Genomic DNA, 19,611 nt, shown 5'->3' with positions numbered 1-19,611 from the left:
GTACATGGGCCTCTCACTGTTGTGGCCTCTCCCGTTGCGGAGCACAGGCTCCGGATGCGCAGGCTCAGTAGTTGTGGCTCACGGGCCCAGCCGCTCCGCGGCATGTGGGATCTTCCCGGACCAGGGCATGAACCCGTGTCCCCTGCATCGCCAGGTGGACTCTCAACCACTGTGCCACCAGGGAAGCCCCATGGTTACTTTTATAATTATGTTTTAAAAGAAATTTAAAAGGTAACTTCATACTGAAATATTTATAAATTAAATAGTATGCCTGGGATTTGCTTTAGTTGAGCTCATTGGGGAGGGGAGCATGAGGTGCATGGAGGGTATAGATGAAACATGGTAACTGTTGAAGGTGGATAATGGGACATGGGGGTTCATCATATTATTCTCTACTGTTGAATGTGTTTGGAGTTTTCTGTAATAAAATGTTTTTAAAAGCTGTTAAAGTGAAAGAATACTCTGAAATGGGAGACTTAAAAAGGACTCAGGAATAAGATGCCTTTCTTTTTTCTGAGGAGAGTAATTTGTGGAGAACAAAAATTTGTCTCCAGATACTGGCTGGAGCATGCTTAAATATTGGGCTGGCCAAAAAGTTCGTTCCAACTTGGCTGGCCAACCCAATACTATTCTGCAGTTATGGGAGCTGTTTTTTTTCTTGTGCTTTCAGCCACCTACATTTTAGCCAAGTTGCTTTAGCTGAGCTACTCAGTTATAGAATATACATAAGATGTCATTTGTTCTCTACTCTGTTACAAATCTTTCATTCCAATCAGGTATATGTCTTTTTTTGTTTTAATATAACTTGATTGAGGCATATTTTACATATCACATAATTCACCCATTTCAGCTCTACAACTCTGGTTTGTTTTTTTTTTTAAGTAAATTTACTGAGTTGTGCAACCATCACCATAAATCAGTTTTAGAACATTTCCATCACTTTTATAAAATCCCTCATGTCCATTAACTGTTAATTCCCATTCCCTCCCCGGGCAACCACTTACCTACTTTCTGTCTCTAGATTTGCCTTTTTGTGATATTTCATGTCAGTTGAATCATACAGTATACAATCTTTTGTGTATGACTTTTTTGCTTAGCATGTTTTTTGAGTTTTATTTATGTTCTACCATGTATCAGTATTCCTCTTTATTGCTGAAAAGCATTCTGTTGTATGGAATTGATACTCTGTTTATTCATTCACCCATTGGTGAGCCTTTAGATTGTTTCCATCTTTTAGTGATTATCAGTAATGCTGCTTTCAACATTCACATGCCAGTCTTTGAGTGGATGTGTGTTTTCACTTCTGGATAGGTACCTAAAAGTGCAGTTGCTCGGTTATGTGGCAAATTTATGGAAATTACCAGCTGTTTTCCAAAGTGGCTGCAGCATTTTATTTTCTTCCAGCAATGATGAGAGTCCCCATTTCTCCCTCTCCTCACCAACATTTGTTATTGTATATCTCTAGTACTGTGAAGTGGCATCTCATTGTGGTTTTGATTTGCATTTCCTTTGACTAATGGTGTCAAGTATCTTTTTATGTGCCTATTAGCCATTCATATATCTTTGTTGAAGGGTTTATATCTTTACTGACTGAATAACACCCCGTGCATATTCAGCTCTTCTTTCTCTTGCTCCTTGTCATTACTTTTTTTTTTTTTCACTACCTCATACCTCCCTAAGTTCTTTTTGCCCCTGAAGGTTTAGCTTAAATATACCACCTTCTTTTGAGGGCTTTCCTGATTATTTGTTACTTATTACTTTCTACTCTCTTGGTCTCTTGTTCTTTGAAACTTAGCGCTTAATTATTTTAAAAAGTAGAAAGATCTCGGCACTAGTGGACTTTAAATGTGCAGTTTGGACTGTTGAGCTTTTGATATGTGGAGGAACCGAAGGCTGACTGTAAGTTATAAGAATTAATCCCCATGTTGTTCAAGGGTCAACTGTATTTGCCATAGATGTATTTATGAATTTTAGGATTTTTTTAAGGTCTACAGACTATCCTCTAACAATATCAGTGGCCTGAAAGTATCTTGAAATTTTTTACTTCATGTATAACTTATTTCCTCTAACTCAATTTTATGATCATTCTTTTATTCATTCAACAATTCTTTATCGAGTATCTGCTATCAGTATGATAATGCAGGTTTAATAATGTTGGCCCTATCACTAAGTGTGTGACCTTGGGTGTGTCACTTACGTATCTGTGTCTGTTTTCTCCCATATACAATTGGAACAATAATAGCATGTATCTCAGAATTGCGGGAGCACCTAATGAGGTATTTTAAAGCACCTGCAGTGGAACCTGGCACTTGGTAACTGCTCAGTAGACATTAGGTGTTATTATTATGTACAACTTGTGGTAAGAACCAAAAATGCATTGGTGCATAAGACTGACAGGATCCGTTTCCTTACATAATGTATACAGGCACACCTCGTTTCATTGCTCTTTGCTTTTTTGTGCTTCGCAGACACAGCATTTTCTACAAATTGAATGTTTGTAGCAACCCTGCTTTGAGCAAGTCTGTCAGTGCTGTTTTTCCGACAGCATTTCCTCACTTCATGTCTCTGTCACATTTTGGTAATTCTCGCAATATTTCACACTTTTTCCTTATTATTATATTTTTTTATGGTGATCTGTGATCAGTGATCTTTGATGTTTTTATTGTAATTGTTTTTGGGGCACCATGAATCATGCATATAAGACTGCAAACTTATGTGTGTGTTCTGACTGCTCCACCGACATTGGCCGTTCCCCTGTCTTGCCCCCTCTCCTCAGGCCTCCCTATTCCATGCGACACAACGATATTGTAATTAGGCCAGTTAACATCCCTACAGTGGCCTCTAAGCGTTCAAGTGAAAGGAAGAGTCGCGTGTCTCTCACTTTAAATCAAAAGCTACAAATGATTAAGTTTAGTGAGGAAGGCATGTTGAAAGCTGAGATGGGTCATAAGCTAGGCCTCTTGTGTCAAACAGCTCCATCATAAATGCAAAGGGAAAGTCCTTGAAGGAAATTAAAAGTGCTACTCCAGTGAATTCACAAATGATAAGAAAGCGAAACAGCCTTGTTGGTATGGAGAAAGTTTTAGTGGTCCAGATAGAAGATCAAACCAGCCACAACATTCCCTGAAGCCAAAGCCTAATCTAGAGCAAGACTGTAACTTTTTAAAAAAATTTTTATTTGGAGTATAGTTGATTTACAATGTTGTATTGGTTTCTGCTGTACAGCTAAGTGAATCAGTTATACATATAGAAATATCCACCTTTTTTTAGATTCTTTTCCCATATAGGTCATTACAGAGTACTGCGTAGAGTTCCTTGTGCTATACAGTAGTTCCTTATTAGTTATTCATTTTATATATAGTAAGGGCCGTAACTTTCTTCAATTATCTGAAGGCTGAGAGAGGTGAGGAAGCTGCAGATGAAAAGTTTGAATCTAGCAAAGGCTGGTTCATGAGGTTTAAGAAACGAGGCCATCTCCATAACATCAAAGTGCAAGGTGAAGCAGGAAGTGCTGCTGTAGAAGCTGCAGCAAGTTATCCAGAAGATCCAGCTAAGATGACTAATGAAGGTGGCTACACGAAACAACAGCTCTTCAGTGTAGATGAAACAGCCTTATGTTGGAAGAAGATGCCGTCTAGGACTTTCATAGCTAGAGAGGAGAAGTCAGTGCCTGGTTTCAAAGCTTCAAAGGACAGGCTGACCCTCTTGTGTTAGGGGCTTATGCAGCTGGTGACTTTAAGTTGAAGCGAGTGCTTATTTACCATTTTGAAAATCCAACGGCCCTTAAGAATCATGCTAAATCTGCTCTGCCTGTGCTCTGCAAATGCAACAACAAAGCCTGGATGACAGCTCATCTGTTTACAGCATGGTTTACTGAATATTTTAAACCCATTGATGAGACCTACTGCTTAGGAAAAAAGATTCCTTTCAAAATATTACTGCTCATTGACAGTATTCTGGGTCACACAAGAGCTCTGTTGGAGATGTATTCAATATAACAAGATTAATGTTGTTTTCATGCCTGTTAATAACACAGCATCCATCATCCAGCCCAGGGATCAAGAATTTGAAGTCTTATTACTGAAGAAATAACATTTGTAAGGCTGTACCTGCCATAGTAGTGATTCCTCTCATGAATCTGGGGAGAGTAAATGAAAACCTTCTGGAAAGGATTCACCATTCTAAATACCATTAAGAACATTCGTGATTCAAGGGAAGAGGTCAAAATATCAGCATTAACAGGAGATTGGAAGAAGTTGCTTCCAGCCTTCATGGAGGACTTTAAGGAGTTCAAGGCTTCAGGAAAGGAAGTAACTGCAGATGTGGTGGAAATAGCAAGAAAACTAGAATTAGAAATGGAGCCTGAAGATGTGACTGAATTGTTGCAGTCTTATGATAAAGCTTTAACAGATGAGGAACTGCTTCTTATGGATGACCAAAGAAAGTAGTTTCTTGAGACGTAATCTACTCCTGGTGAAGATGCTGTGAAGATTATTGGAATGACAACAAAAGATTTATTCAATAGAATATAACATGAACTTTGTTGATAAAGCAGCAGCAGGGTTTGAGAGGATTGACTCCAAGTTGGAAAGTTCTGCTGTTGGTAAAATACTGTCAAACAGCATTGCATGCTGCTGAGAAATTGTTCCTGAAAGGAAAAGTCAATCGATGCAGCAAACTTCATTGTCGTCTGATTTTCAGAAATTGCTGTAGCCACCCCACCCCTCAGCACCCACCACCCTGGTCACTCCCTCCGCCAGGTGAAGGTTGGATGGTTGACAGCAGTTTTTAGCAACAAAGTATGTTTTGTTTTGTTCTTCTGCCGCGCTCTACAGCTTGAGGGATCTTAGTTCCCCGACCAGGGATTGACCCTGGGCCTACAGCAGTGAGAGTACTGAGGCCTAACGGCTGGACCGCCAGGGAATTCCCAAAGTATTTTTTTAAATTAGGGTATGAATATTGTTTTTTAATGCATAATGCTATTGAATGCTTAATAGATTACGGTATAGTATAAACAACTTTTATATGCACTGAGAAACGAAAAATTCATGTGACTTTATTGCAGTATTCGCTTTATTGCAGTGGTCTGGAACTGAACCCTCAAGATCTCTGAGGTATGCTTGTATACATTTATGAAATGCTTTCATAAAATAAGCTTGGGTGGTTGCTTATTGGGTATTTATCTACTGTTGTTTGTACTTTTTTCGAATTTAAAACTTTTCTCAAAAAAAAAAGGACTAAACCCAGCCCAAAACAAAGCACTTTCACACCTCCAAGATTCTCCTAATATAGTCTTATGAGACAGAAAACTAAATATTATCATGCCTATTTGAAAAATCTGTAAACTGAGGTTTAGAAAGGTCATACAGAGGCAGACCTGGGGTTTGACTCTCAGTCTTTTGGGGCCTCTAACCCATTTCTTTCTACTGTATTTCGCTTGTGCAGCTAAGTGTGAAATAGAACCCAAGGCCCTGACTTAAACAGTGTAGTATTCTTTCCATGATCCCATAGCTGTGGCTTCTGCATTTCTTACATTGAGCAGAATCTATGAAATGTCTAATGTTTATTTACCAGTAGGGGTGTTAACACTTATAACAGTAACTCTGTTTTTGTTGATTTTCACTGTAGCCACTGCAAGTTGTTGACAATAAACATCCACTGCATTCTTTTCTGTTCAAATATTAAGTTCCATTAAAGGACGATTTTCATAATTCATGGTTTCTCTAAATGCTTATTTTCACTTAGTGAAAGTGAAAATTTCTTTAAATTTGGCTTACCTATGTTTATTACTTTGGTGTCATTAGGCAGACACTCAATCTGAATTCTGTTGAAGTTTTTATTTTGTAGTTATTTTGTATTTTATTTAAAATATTTTATACAGCAAGTCTGTAATGGAAAGAAAATTATTGACTTGAAATATTTATTATTCAAAGTACATTTTGGTTTTCAAAACAGCAGGATTTTTTCTCTTTCTGAATTAATAGGCAGCACAGTGGTTTTTTGTTTTGTTAGAACTTTTATGGGCACATTGGAAAACTATGATAATAACATCATTCTAAAATTAATATTCTTTTAATTGATAAGTCATTGAAGTTCAGTCATTTGATTTAGGCCTATTTCTTAGCAAAATCACACTTAAATCATTCCATACCCTTCTTGTCATCCTGGATAAGTCACTTCAGGTTTTTTAATCTCTAAAATAGGCATGTTGGTAATGCTGTCTGCTGTTCTAAGAATTAATAATATGTATATAAAACTTCTTTGTAAATTGTAAAATGCTACACAAACAAGATATTTTTGTTGTTTATTAGAGTCTTTTCTATTCATGTGATTTTGGTGAGCTAATCAACAATTTTCATTATCTTAGAAGACATTTCTCACGGATCTGAGTATTACTGATGTACCACACATTGAAGAAACAGTTTCAGTCTATTAGAATTTTTTATTCCTAGTTTTAAGTTATTTATCACAGGAAAAATTATTTAAGTGCATTAGAGAACTTAAATTACAGTAGTACCCCACCGTCTGCAGGGGTATGTTCCAAGATCCCCAGTGGATGCTTGAAACAGTGAATAGTACTGAACCCTCTATATACTATGTTTTTACCTCTACATACATACCTATGTTACAATTTAATTTATAAATTAGGCACAGAAAATTATGAACAACAATAACATAATAAAATAGAACAATTATAACAGTATAAGGTAATAAGGTTATGTAAATATGCTCTCTCTCAAAATATCTAATTGTACAAATTTAATGCCTTTTCCATCTTAACTAAGCACTTAACACACTGTGGCCATAACTTTTGCAGTTTGAGGTGTGACAGCAAAATTAGCACAAATTTCTTTTTCTCTCTTCACAATTACATGAGTGGAAGATTGGTTTTTACCATAGATCTTAGCAACCTCAGCACTCGATTTTTTTTTTCTTTCATTATTAAGAACTTAACACCTTTTCACTTAAAGAAAGCACTTTAAGTGAAGCTAAAGCTTCCTTTTGGCATATCCAAATTGCCATCATCACTACTTTTACACTTTGGGGCCATTTTTTAAGTAAAGTGAGGGTTACTTGAACAGAGCACTGTGGTACCATCTATGACCGTCAATCCTGATAACCGAGAGGGCTCTACTAAATGACTAAGGGCAGCATACACTGAAGGAATGATTCATGTTCTGGGTGGGACAAAGCAGGATAGCGTGGGTCAGCACGAAATTTCATCACACTACTCAGAATGTCATGCAATTTAAAACTTAGGACTGTTTATTTCTGGAATTTTCCATTTAATATTTTCAGACTGCAGTTGACTGCAGGTAACTGAAACCTCAGAAAGTGAAACCGGGGATAAGGGGGGACTCCTATAACCGTTATGTTTGGCCAGAGATCAGGGTCTAAATTTAAAAGTTGTACAGTGCCTTTCTGTTACAAGTAATTAAACATTTCTTAAGCATTAAGTTAAATTTGGAATTCTAAGTTTGAGTTATTTGTAAGCTAACTGCAATTCGTGTGTCTAGTTTTCATTTGAATCTAGTCATTCCCCCTTAGTTGGCTTTTGCTGTTTTATGGTAGAAGCGTCACTTTTCACCTTTGTTCTGAAAATTCCACCAATATTCAAACCATTGAGGGCAATTACAATATAATAGAATGTTTGCAGTCAGAATTTTGCACTCCTTTTTGACACATCCTCTAGAACCATATTATCAGATGGGGGTCTGCTGGCTTTTGGCAGGGAGGGCAGGAATATTGGCTTTTGAATGAAAATCTATTCTTCTCCCTTTCATATTTCAGAAAATAGCCAAGCCCGTATAGTTCTCACTGTGATAAGAAAACATTTATTTGAAATGCACTAGGGAATTTGGTAATCTAAAGGACTGCTCAACTTCTTACATCATATATGCTTGTGGGGGGGGTTGGTTGAGTAAAAAATAAATCAGCATTATTTTTGCCAATAATTTTGGAAGTAATGGATTCTATTAAAAGTTCATATTGGGCTTCCCTGGTGGCACAGAGGTTGAGAATCCGCCTGCGAATGCAGGGGACACGGGTTCGAGACCTGGTCCAGGAAGGTCTCACATGCCGTGGAGCAGTTAAGCCCGTGCGCCACAACTACTGAGCCCGTGAGCCACAACTACTGAAGCCCGCGCGCCTAGAGCCTGTGCTCCCTCCACAAGAGAGGGTACCGCAGTGAGAAGCCCATGCACTGCAATGAAGAGTAGCCCCCGCTCGCCGCAACTAGAGAAAGCCCGTGTGCAGCAACGAAGACACAACCCAGCCAAAATTAAATAAATTATTTTTTAAAAGTGCATATCAATATAAAGTGCATTCACTTGAGGAAAAATTTCTATAGTTTGGATTATGGTGCTTGTTTCCTTTTATAGAATACTGTAAGGTAAAATTTAGCTTAGCTCAGGGCAAAATGGTTACAAATACCTAATTAGTAAACTTTCTTAGCTGTGTAAAAGAGTACTAAGTATTGCATTAATACCTGTGACAGTTTTTACTGTAAATCATGGCAATAGATAAAATCTTATGGTAGGGCTTCCCTGGTGGCGCAGTGGTTGAGAGTCCGTCTGCCGATGCAGGGGACACGGGTTTGTGCCCCGGTCCGGGAAGATCCCACATGCCGCGGAGCGGCTAGGCCCGTGAGCCATGGCCGCTGAGCCTGCGCGTCCGGAGCCTGTGCTTCACAAGGGGAGAGGACACAACGGTGAGAGGCCCGCGTACTGCAAAAAAAAAAAGGGCTTTAAGGTGTGCCCAAATCCAATATGACTGGTGTCGTAAGAAGAGGAAATTTAGACACAGAAAATGTCCATGAAAAGACACAGGGAACAGACATTCGTGCCCCGGTCTGGGAAGATCCCACATGCCGCGGAGCGGCTGGGCCCATGAGCCATGGCCGCTGAGCCTGCGCGTCCGGAGCCGCGTCCGGAGCCTGCGCGTCCGGAGCCTGTGCTCCGCAACGCGAGAGGCCACAACGGTGAGAGGCCCGCGTACCCCAAAAAAAAAAAAAAAAAAATCTTACGGTGTACAAATATTCATTTAACCTTTAACCCTAGGGTCAAAGCACATGTTATTGTGCATTGCATCTTCCATTTCCAGAATTTAAGTTTTTAAGAATATCAGAACTTAACATACTTTTATCAGTTCTGCAGTCATCGTTTTAGTACCTGTGAACATCTAATTCATATTAGTGAATACTCACTGTGTATGCAACTCCTGGTTGATCCCAGCTGAATATTTGTTCCCATTGCATCTTTTTGTTTTAATATATAAATTTATTTACTTTTGGCTGCACTGGGTCTTCGTTGTTGCTCGTGGGCTTTCTCTAGTTGCGGCGAGCGGGGGCTACTCTGCATTGCGGTGCGCGGGCTTCTCGTTGCGGTGGCTTCTCGTTGCGGAGCACGGGCTCTAGGCACGTGGGCTTCAGTAGTTGTGGCTTGCAGGCTCTAGAGCGCAGGCTCACTACTTGTAGCTCACGGGCTTAGTTGCTCTGCGGCACGTGGGATCTTCCCAGACCAGGGCTTGAACCCGTGTCCCCTGCATTGGCAGGCGGATTCTCAACCACTGTTGCCACCAGGGAAGCCCCCGCATTGCATCTTTTTGCTTCTGTTAAATAGGAAGGGAGGTGGGGAGCAGTGACAGTAGTAATGTAAGGAAAAGTTATATTTTTGACTGCTTTCTGGGTGCTAAAAGGAAACTTAAACTGGTATTTTGTTTTAAATTACTTTGTATTTCAGTAGCCATCAACTCTTTATATATGATTTAGTCATAATTTTGCAACCTAATTTTACAGAGGACCTCCAGATTCTGAGGAGGCTGATAAGTATATTACAAGGGGGTTAGTTTAGGGGGCACGTCCTGGCTGCATTTTATTAAGCACCATACCTATTAACTACCTGGATTCCGTATCCAAATGCTGAGAACACATTGGAACTTCCCTGGCAGTTTTTTGTGCCCCTCGGTTAGTTGTCTCTACCAGTTGCCAAGGAGTTATTTCAAACCCCAGTCTCCTCAAGCCTCCTTAACCCTTTCTGTTCCAGTTATCTATTGCTGTGTAATAAACCACTTGTAGACTTAGTGGTGTAACTCACTGATCATTTTATTATGCTCACAGAGTCTCTGTGTGTCAGGAATTCAGGTGAGGCATGTTGCTGCTCCACAGTGTCTAGAGCCTCATCTGGAAGGACTCAAAATGACCGGGGTGACGGGGCGCGGGGGCGGACGGATGTGAATGGTTGGGAACTGGAATCCTCTGGGGACTTCTTCACTCACATGTCTGGCGCCTGGACTGTGATGACTTGAAACTGGGCTCAGCTGGTGTTGTCGACTGAACCACTTACATATGGCCTCCGTGTGGCTTGGGCTTCTCACATCAGGGCCTTTGGGTTCAAAGAGTGGGTGTCTGGAGACCCAGCGTTCCAAGAGAATCAGGCAGGGGCTGCTTGGCCTTTTTTGACCTAATCTTGGTGGTCACTGTCACTTCCACTGTATTCTGTTGGTTATGAATGAATCTCTGAGGCCAGTCCGTATTCAAGAGGAGGGGAATTAGACTTTCTCTCTTGGAGGGGTGTGCATGGTCACTTTGCAGAAGGGCATGTGGGGTGGGAGATAATGTAGTGACCATTTTGGAAAACACAGTCTGCCCTGCTGTCTCCTGATCTTCACATTTATATGCCTTAGTGCCTGCTGAGTACTGCCACTTGAACATCCCGGTCACTTAAAACGTGACCAAAACTTGCCTCTGCTTCACCCCTGTACCTTCACCCCTACTTTTGCACAGTGAGAGAACTGCGTTTTTCTTTTTTTTGCGGTACGCGGGCCTCTCACCGTTGTGGCCTCTCCCGTTGCGGAGCACAGGCTCCAGACACGCAGGCTCAGCGGCCATGGCTCACGGGGCCAGCCGCTCCGCGGCATGTGGGATCCTCCAGGAGCGGGGCACGAACCCGTGTCCCCTGCATCGGCAGGCGGACTCTCAACCACTGCGCCACCAGGGAAGCCCAAGAACTGTGTTTTGTGTCTAAATTAGTGGTGCGTTTCTTATGCGGTTAGGCAAAGCCCTGGCTCCTCTCCTCGCTCCTCTTCCTCCTCCTAGATAAATGAGATTGCTTCACTGTTTTTCCTCCCAAGATGTCCATGGAATTCACATTTACTCATCCCTACTGTCACAGCTTTTGTTCATGCCATTATCTCTTCCTTAGATTACTGTAACATTCTATTTAACTCCTGTATTTTTATTTAATCCTTAACTGTTTGAAATGTGATGCTAAAGTCACATGTTTGGCTTTGAAAAAGTAAACCTAGCAGAATATATACATCCAAAGGAATGTTATTTTTCAAAGTGATCCCTTACATTTATGCAATGTTTTATAAATATTTTGTTTAAAATTGCTTTCACGTATAGTCATCATTGATCCAAATTACTGCTTTTAATTGACCCTGTGTCATCTTTATAGTTTGGGTTACAGGCTTCTTTCAGAATCTAATGAGAGTTATGTACTTTTTCTAAAACACTGCTCGCACAACACACAATTTGACATTGGTTCACAGAAGCACTGAAGTTGAGAACTTGTGTTTTGTAGTCAAATACCATTACTCATGCTTGGCTCTAAGCCACTTGGGGTTAATTGGTGGCTAGAATCTGATTCCCTTTCTAGAAATTTTTCCTTCTGTGAGGTTATTCATTTAAAAGAAGGAAGCAGGCAGGAGAGAACTGCAGACAATGAATTCCACATATATTTTTGAATACTGGCAGTATTATGGTAATTGATGCATACCCTCCCACCGTTACGGCTTTGAAGGAGACAACACATTGGATGTGTAAGTTCTAATGTATTTATTAAAAACTGTTCATTTGAAGGCTTCCCTGGTGGCACAGTGGTTAAGAATCCGCCTGCCAATGCAGGGGACACGGGTTCGAGCCCTGGTCCGGGAAGATCCCACATGCTGCGGGACAACTAAGCCTGTGCGCTACAACTACTGAGCCAGCGCTCTAGAGCCCACAAGCCACAACTACTGAAAGCCTGCGCGCCAGAGCTACTGAAGCCCGCATGCCTAGAGCCCGTGCTCCGCAGTAAGAGAAGCCACAGCAATGAGAAGCCCATGCGCTGCAACAAAGAGTAGCGCCCGCTCACCGCCACTAGAGAAAGCCCGTGCTCAGCAACGAAGTCCCAACTCAGCCAAATATAAATTAATTAAAAAGCAAAAACTGATTAACAAAAAAAAACACAACTCTTCATTTGACCTTGTGTTTCTCTTAGATTACCAGTTTAGTTTGCGTTGAGTATGTGCTGTTGCTCTGCAAGCTGTGCTGTAAGATCAAAGGTGTCGTGAGAGGTAATATCAATCATGCATGGTATAGAGATGATAGAATTTGTTGACTCTGTATAAATATCATTTTGAAGTGTATATTTGTACTGTCAGTGCAGGAAAGAAAGCTGCTAAGCAAGTTGATAGCAAAAATATTATGAGAGAAAATATTGAATATACTTAGGAAGTCATGTACATAACTTGCATGTGATCAGTTATTTTTTTAAATAAATCATTCTTTCCTGTTCCTTAAGTCCTGTGCCTTATCAGCTGTTCCAGTAATTTAATGTACTTGGTTTCAGTAATTTAATGTACCTGAAAGGAATGAAATTTGTGTTTCTTTCAAAATACTTTAAAATCTATACTTTTATGCTAATTTACAATGACCCATTTCCTCCAATTTTAATCTTTCCTTCTATATATAATGCAGTGGTTGTGTTTATAAGGTTTTAAAAAGATTGTATAAAAATAGTTCTGAAGGGATAGGGGGAGTTAGTGGCTAGAGAGAAAAGAATTCCTGAAAGAATTTCAGTAATAAAGTTTGTTTTAAGTGTTATGACTACATAGTTTAAAAACCTAAGTATCACTAAACAAACAAACCCAGTGTCTGTTTTTTATCTTATATCAGCTCAAGAGTGATGACTTTCCGTATCACATCCAGTATTGTCTGTTTGTATCGTCCAGTGTTCCCAGAGCAGTGTCAAAACTTTTGCTGTTTGTGGTCATCCTTGTCATGATTCTGACTTTAATAGGAAAACATTTCACAGTTAAGCACCAAGTGGTTTCTAGTTTGAGTATGCTACTTCTTAATTTGATACTTCAATATTTTTTTTCTTCTGGGTGTTTTTCCTTTAATAATTGAGAATTAATTAGTTTACAGTTGACCCTTGAACAAAGCAGGTTTGAACTGCGTGGGTCCACGTATACGTGGATGTTTTTCAATAGTAAGTACTACAGTACTACACAGTCTGTGGTTGGTTGAATTATGGATGCAGAGGAGCAGCAGAAATGGAGGGCTGATTATAATTTAACCCACACCTTGTTCAAAGGTCAACTGTACTTCTTGATTCTACTGTTGAAGGCCAACCTGAAGCAAACTGTTTTCAAGCCCTAATTCATTAAACTAGAGAGGCAGTTTCCTCAAAGACTGTGTTACTGGGCATTTATTATAAGTTAAGAAAACTGAAAAGAAATTCCTTTTTAGCATAGGCTCAAACACTAGTCCAGGAAGTCTTAAAGGTACAATAAATGGATGTGGACATAGTGGATGAAACCCAACTGTCTTGCACTCATTTCTTTTAACCACTTTCTAGCAGTGGATCTTAAACTTGTTTGTCTGTTAGAATCGCCTTGAAGCCTTGTTAAAGCGGACTGCAGGGCTCTACACTCGTAGTTTCTGAGCCAGCGCGTTTGGTGCAGTGTCTGGTGATGCTGATGCTGCTGGTCCTGGGGCCACACTTTGAGAACCACTCACTGCTCTACAATATGTTTACCCTGAATTTTTCAGTTCACCTGCATCAGCTAATAAAAGACTGCTTAAATATAGCACACTGTGTAGTGTGTAATACACTACTTTAAGACTAGAGAAACTAGTTTCTGGATCACTACTTACCAGCTGGCTGACTTTGAAGCCATTATTAAACTAATCTGATCTGAGGATAAAATTAGGTGATGTATAGAACAGTGTTTTAAACTCTATTGCAGCACAAATATAAAGTAGTATTACATACTTAAAATTTTTTCCTGTTTGTTTTAAAATACTGTGGGTTGTAATATTGTTACTTTCATTAGTTTGATAAATACTTACCGCTCCTCTGTTGCCGCTTGTTCTTTTAATCTTTTTAGTGATAGTGTCTTTCAGTGTTTTCAGTTTAAGTGGCCTTGAATGGCTTTGAAAGGAAGTATATTAAGATGAGTACAAGTCTTCAGAAGACTGTAAAAATATAAGCATTTTGCAGGACCATGAAGATAACCCTGCATGCCGAAGACATGCAAGCTATGTTAATAATCAGTGGGAAAAATTGTCATAGTTCTGTGACCTTTAAAGATTTTGTCAAAACATTAAAAACTCTTTGAGTCTGGCTTAAAAATGTTATAGGAAAATGAAAAAAATAGGAAAACTCATGTTTAGTGCAAAGTAATTTAAAACATTAGAAACATTGAGAATTAAAGTGTTTTTTGTTTCTTTGTAAAAAAAAGAGATTAGTTTGAACAGTTCTTGCCTTGTATAATTTACAATAAGGAGATATTGTAGATATCTCCTTATTGTAAATAGATAAATAGATATAAATAAATGTTATAGTATGATATGAATTCCTGGAGAAAAATTATATTCAGCTTGCGTTAGGTATGTTTTATTAGACTATTTAAATGTGGACATTTAAAATATAATGGAATCATGGAATGAAGTAGTTCATAGAGTCTGTAGGATCCTTTGAACCATAGTGTTTTAGAGCAAAGGTCAGCAGACTTTTCACGTAAAGAGCTTTGTGGGCCAAGAGGAAAAGTCAAGGATATTGTAGCACTTAACATAACAAGAGAAAACAGATTTACACACATTTTTTCTTAATGAAATTCAAAATAATAGCAATTGAGTATAAATTTTGTAACCCTGGTCTACTAATGAGAAGAGTAGAATTCTTTTAGGGGGGTAACATTATTCTTCATTGGGCTTCAGAGTTAGTGTTCCCTATCATCAAATTGATCACAAGTATTCAGCTATAAAAACTATTCTTAAACTCATGTGCTGTATGAAAAGACGTGATGGGCTGGCTTTGGCATGTGAGACATACTTGTTAATCCATGTCTTAGGTGATTGCAAAGGTACTTACAATATATTTTAAGTAGTGAAGTGAGGGTTGTTTCCTAAGGTCACACAGTTATTTAGTGACAGGTTATCTTATTGACAGGTGTTATCAAAACACAGTGCTCTCTAAAATGTTATACTACCTCTGATATTCTTAACTAATGTATTATTTACTTAACCAGAATACTGTTTACTAACGATTGTATAAATGGAAATTCACTTTATGCAAAAACTGTCACTCATCTCCCTGCTTCTCCTATATCACATTTTTTTCTACCTTAGCTGGTTTTTAGCAATACCTCAGCTTCTTAAATAATAATAATAATGTTTTTAAATTAAAAAATACTTTAAAAAATTTTATGAAGATTTGGGGCAGTTAATATATAATTTCCCCCTCATCTGTACTATATTTTTAAAAGTGATTTAAATTATTTTTATTACATTTTTTGGTGAACTGTACAATTTTAGTAGCCATAAGCAGATCTTAAATATCAGACATTGTGAACTTTTATTTAGTAGTAGTTTAAATATCCCCAGATAATATTTTCACATTGTCTCCCTTCTACTCCTACCACTGGTAAAATGGAAGGAGCGTTGGTCCACAGAGTACTAGACTGAAATACCAAACATCAGTGCTTAGCACAGTGTAGGTAATGAATAAATTGCGCAATGACAGAGTAATTTGGCAGGGTCACTTTATAAAGGGCTTACTATAATTTCTGGTACGTGGGAGGTGCTTCATACAAGATAGTTTTTTTTTTTTAAATAAATTTATTTTATTTATTTATTTTTGGCTGCATTGGGTCTTCGTTGCTGCGCGCGGGCTTTCTCTAGTTGCGGCGAGCAGGGGCTACTCTTTGTTGCGGTACGCGGGCTTCTCATTGCAGTGGCTTCCCCTGTTGCGTAGCACAAGCTCTAAGAGCATGGGCTTCAGTAGTTGTGGCACGTGGGCTCAGTAGTTGTGGCTCGCAGGCTCTAGAGTGCAGGCTCAGTAGTTGTGGCACACGGGCTGAGCCGCACCGTGGCATGCAGGATCTTCCCGGACCAGAGCTCGAATCCATGTCCCCTGCCTTGGCAGACAGATTCTTAACTACTGTGCCACCATGGAACCCCAAGATAGCTTTCAATAATTATTAATTTATGGGCCAGAAGTTGTTTATAATACCAAATTTAACTCATTTTGCTCAATATTCATAGATACACCTGTGTAATAGAGTTGTTTAAAAAACCGGGATCTGGGAGTTAGATTACCTAGTTTTGACACCTAGTGAAACCAGATTAGTCACATACCCAAGCCATGCAGCCCTTGAGCAAGTCTGTGCCTCAATTTCCTAATCTTTAAAATGGAAATATGATAGTACAAACCTCATAGGGTTGTTACAAGGTTTAAACATGTTACTACATGTAAAATGTTAATAGTGCTTGGCACATAGTAAGTTCCCAACAACTGTTGGCTGCAGTGGTAGTAATTATTAATGTTATATTTGAATGCTTTTCTTACAAATTTCAAACAGGTTTAATCAATTAACCAGATTCCCCAGTTTATCATTAGATTTAAGTTCTTCTATTACAGGTAGAATTTATCTAATTTACCTCATCTCTTATGGATATAAACAGCAAAAGGGAAAATTTCCTATTAAATTGAGCGTGTGTATTTGCAGTGCCTTGTATAGTCCTAAGTAGAAAAATTGGTTAAATATCAACACATATATACATGATCAAGAAATTATAGTCCTGGCCTGATAATCTCCTTGAGATAATCCCAAAGGGGGTATATTGAGTTTTTTTCCTAACCCAACATGTGCCTTATATGTTGTCACTTGAATACAGCATATGTATTATTCTGTTCTTAATCCTAGTGCTTCTGGTTAATGTAAGGAGTTACTTGACCCCCCCCCCACCCCCCAAAAAACTACTTGGAGAAAAGGATATGCTTTGGGAATTAGTCAGTTCTACCCTATCCTTGTGGTTGTTAATGTATATTCTTCATATAGTTTTATAGAATTATTTGTGTAAATTAATACATTTGGGTGCAAGAGAATTCTAGTACCTAATTTTCTTTTGAAAGTGCATTCCTCCCAACTTCTTATAGAATTTATAAAATAATTTATAAAACCTGTATTCAAATCGAATTAATGATCTTTCCCTTGTCAAGTTTTCTAATGTATGCTTCTTTTTTCCCTCCCCAGAGGAAATAAAAGCGGAAACTGAAAAGCAGAGGTTTGTGGGGTTTTTTTCCTTAATTTGCAAACTTGTCAGTCTTGGCCAAAATAATAATACAATCATGGGTATTTTAGTGTGGCAGATTTTCTGCATGTGGTCTTCATAAAATCAGTTTTTTAAAAAATGATTTTTGAGAAATATTAAATATAATGGTAAGCATACTTATAAATATAAAAAGGTCTCATAAATAAGCAAGTAAGGGTATTTCTGAAATACCGTAAGATATGCTTTTAAAGTCTTTGCTTAAAGACTTTGATTCATATTTAGAAAGATGACTAAAAATTTAATAACCTAAATGATTACTTTATTTAAATTAATTAATTAAAAATTTTTTTCTTGCATTTAATTATAGCTCTGGCCACTAGCTTATGACTTATAGCAAATCACTTAACTTCTTTGGGCTTTGGTTTCCTCATGAAATATGGGAAAATGAAAATTGGTTTAGCAAAGTGCTTTGCTTTTTAGAACTGAAATTAAAGTGAGTATATCATCAATATGATGAATGTGATATTTTAATCAGACTCTTCTTTTTTCATTTAGTCCTCCTCATGGAGAAGCAAAAGCTGGATCAAGCACCCTTCCACCAGTGAAATCAAAGACAAATTTTATCGAAGCAGACAAGTACTTCCTGCCCTTTGAATTGGCGTGCCAGTCCAAGTGTCCCCGCATAGTTAGTACATCTCTAGATTGTTTACAGGTATGTATGAAATGGCACTATCCAAAAAACGTCTCATTTGAATGTGTTTCTAAGTAGTACTCACAATTGATGATTCAGACATTTTCCATGAAAGCCTTGATTATTCTTTTTGTGGTAAGAAGCCAAATGGTTGCTTATATTCAAGAGAAACAATAGTTGCAAAAACATGTTTCCAGTTTAAGGATAGCAGAAATCATTAGTTAGCTTAGTGAGACACAAAATCTTTACTAAGGTTATCAATAATGGAAGTGTCGTAACCTGCTGCTGATTTTACATACTTCATTATTTGCCCTGATTTTACTGGATGCTTGCTGTTTTGTGTAAAGCAGTAGGTTAATATTAACAGTTTAGTATTTATATTTACTGTGAAACTTTAGCTCTGACCTTCATTTATGTCAGAAAAAATCCTTTCTGTCTTCCTGTTTTACTGACACACACAGACACACACATAAGGATAAGTTCATTTGATTTGTGACCTTGTTTTCTCTGAAAAATTAACATCTAAGGCCTTCCTTCCAGGGTTATAATGGTAATGATGAATGAACAAATCTGTGGTTTATTGCAGCCAGTGTCTGGAAGTGGTTTTCTGCATATTCACAGATCTAATTTGGAAAAAGATTTTGGGTCATTTGAACGTGTTAAGATAGCTTTCACAAAAGCAGTATCAGTAATGTTTGGATAGTAAGCTGTTAGAACTCACCAGAGACAAGGTCTAAGGCCTGCCTTTCTCAAAGTATTGCCTGATGGTTTTGCTATGGTTATTTTTCTGTTTTTGTGATTATTACAAGTGTAAATAATTTCACGTTTATAGCTAATAAAGTTTTCTTTAGGAAAAGTTGGTATAGCCTTGGCTTTGATTATACCTTAATATTTTTGTGTAAAAAGTTTAACATATGTTCAATTGTATATCATAATTTGAATGTATATTTAATTAGTATATATATATATTTGTTAGCTTAATTAGGATCTTTATTTTCTTTCTCTGTTTCAGAAACTTATTGCTTATGGGCACTTGACTGGCAATGCTCCAGATAGTACAACACCAGGCAAAAAATTAATTGATAGAATTATTGAAACAATTTGTGGCTGTTTCCAAGGTCCTCAAACAGATGAAGGAGTTCAGTTACAAATAATAAAGGTAATTAATTATAAAAATGAACTTGTTACTCATAATCTACATTTTTTAAAATCAGAAGCCTTTTACCTTGAAAACATTTGGAAAAGTCATTTTATATGCTTTCCAGCTATAATAGAGGTCATTTGGGTGCTTTTTGGACTCCATATCAGGGGATTAAATTGTTGAATGCCAGGAGTTCACTAGGAGAAGATTTAGTACCAAATCTCTTATTTCGAAGGCCCCAGTTTAGGCCCCCAGAGTCTTCCAGAGCTTTCCAGTTTCTAACATGGTTCTATCTTTTGAGCTTTAGGGTCCCATGTCAAGGTCCTGTGACCCTTCTAGTTTCTTCTACCACTGTCAGACCACTTGTAGTCTAGTCTCACGTGCACCAGCTTTTCTGCTTGAGCACCAGCTTTCCTGCTTCCCTTGCACCTGTCAATCTGCTGAACATGCTCAGCT

General features: G+C 38.3%; 1 protein-coding gene across 1 annotated transcript in view; it reads left to right on the top strand.

Moving 5' to 3' along the window:
- The window catches only part of ARFGEF1 (ARF guanine nucleotide exchange factor 1), a 138,773-nt gene that overhangs the window by 36,442 nt on the left and 82,720 nt on the right, over positions 1–19,611 (top strand). The window contains exons 2-4 of the mRNA XM_007448490.1: positions 17,305–17,335; positions 17,879–18,035; positions 19,027–19,173. Of these exons, the coding sequence (XP_007448552.1) occupies positions 17,305–17,335; positions 17,879–18,035; positions 19,027–19,173 (335 nt within the window). The remainder of the gene's footprint in view (positions 1–17,304; positions 17,336–17,878; positions 18,036–19,026; positions 19,174–19,611) is intronic.

The sequence above is a fragment of the Lipotes vexillifer genome, unplaced genomic scaffold, assembly GCF_000442215.2.
Source record: "Lipotes vexillifer unplaced genomic scaffold, Lipotes_vexillifer_v1.1 scaffold815, whole genome shotgun sequence".
NCBI classification, from domain to species: Eukaryota; Metazoa; Chordata; class Mammalia; order Artiodactyla; family Lipotidae; genus Lipotes; species Lipotes vexillifer.
This window is presented reverse-complemented; position numbering and strand designations above follow the sequence as displayed.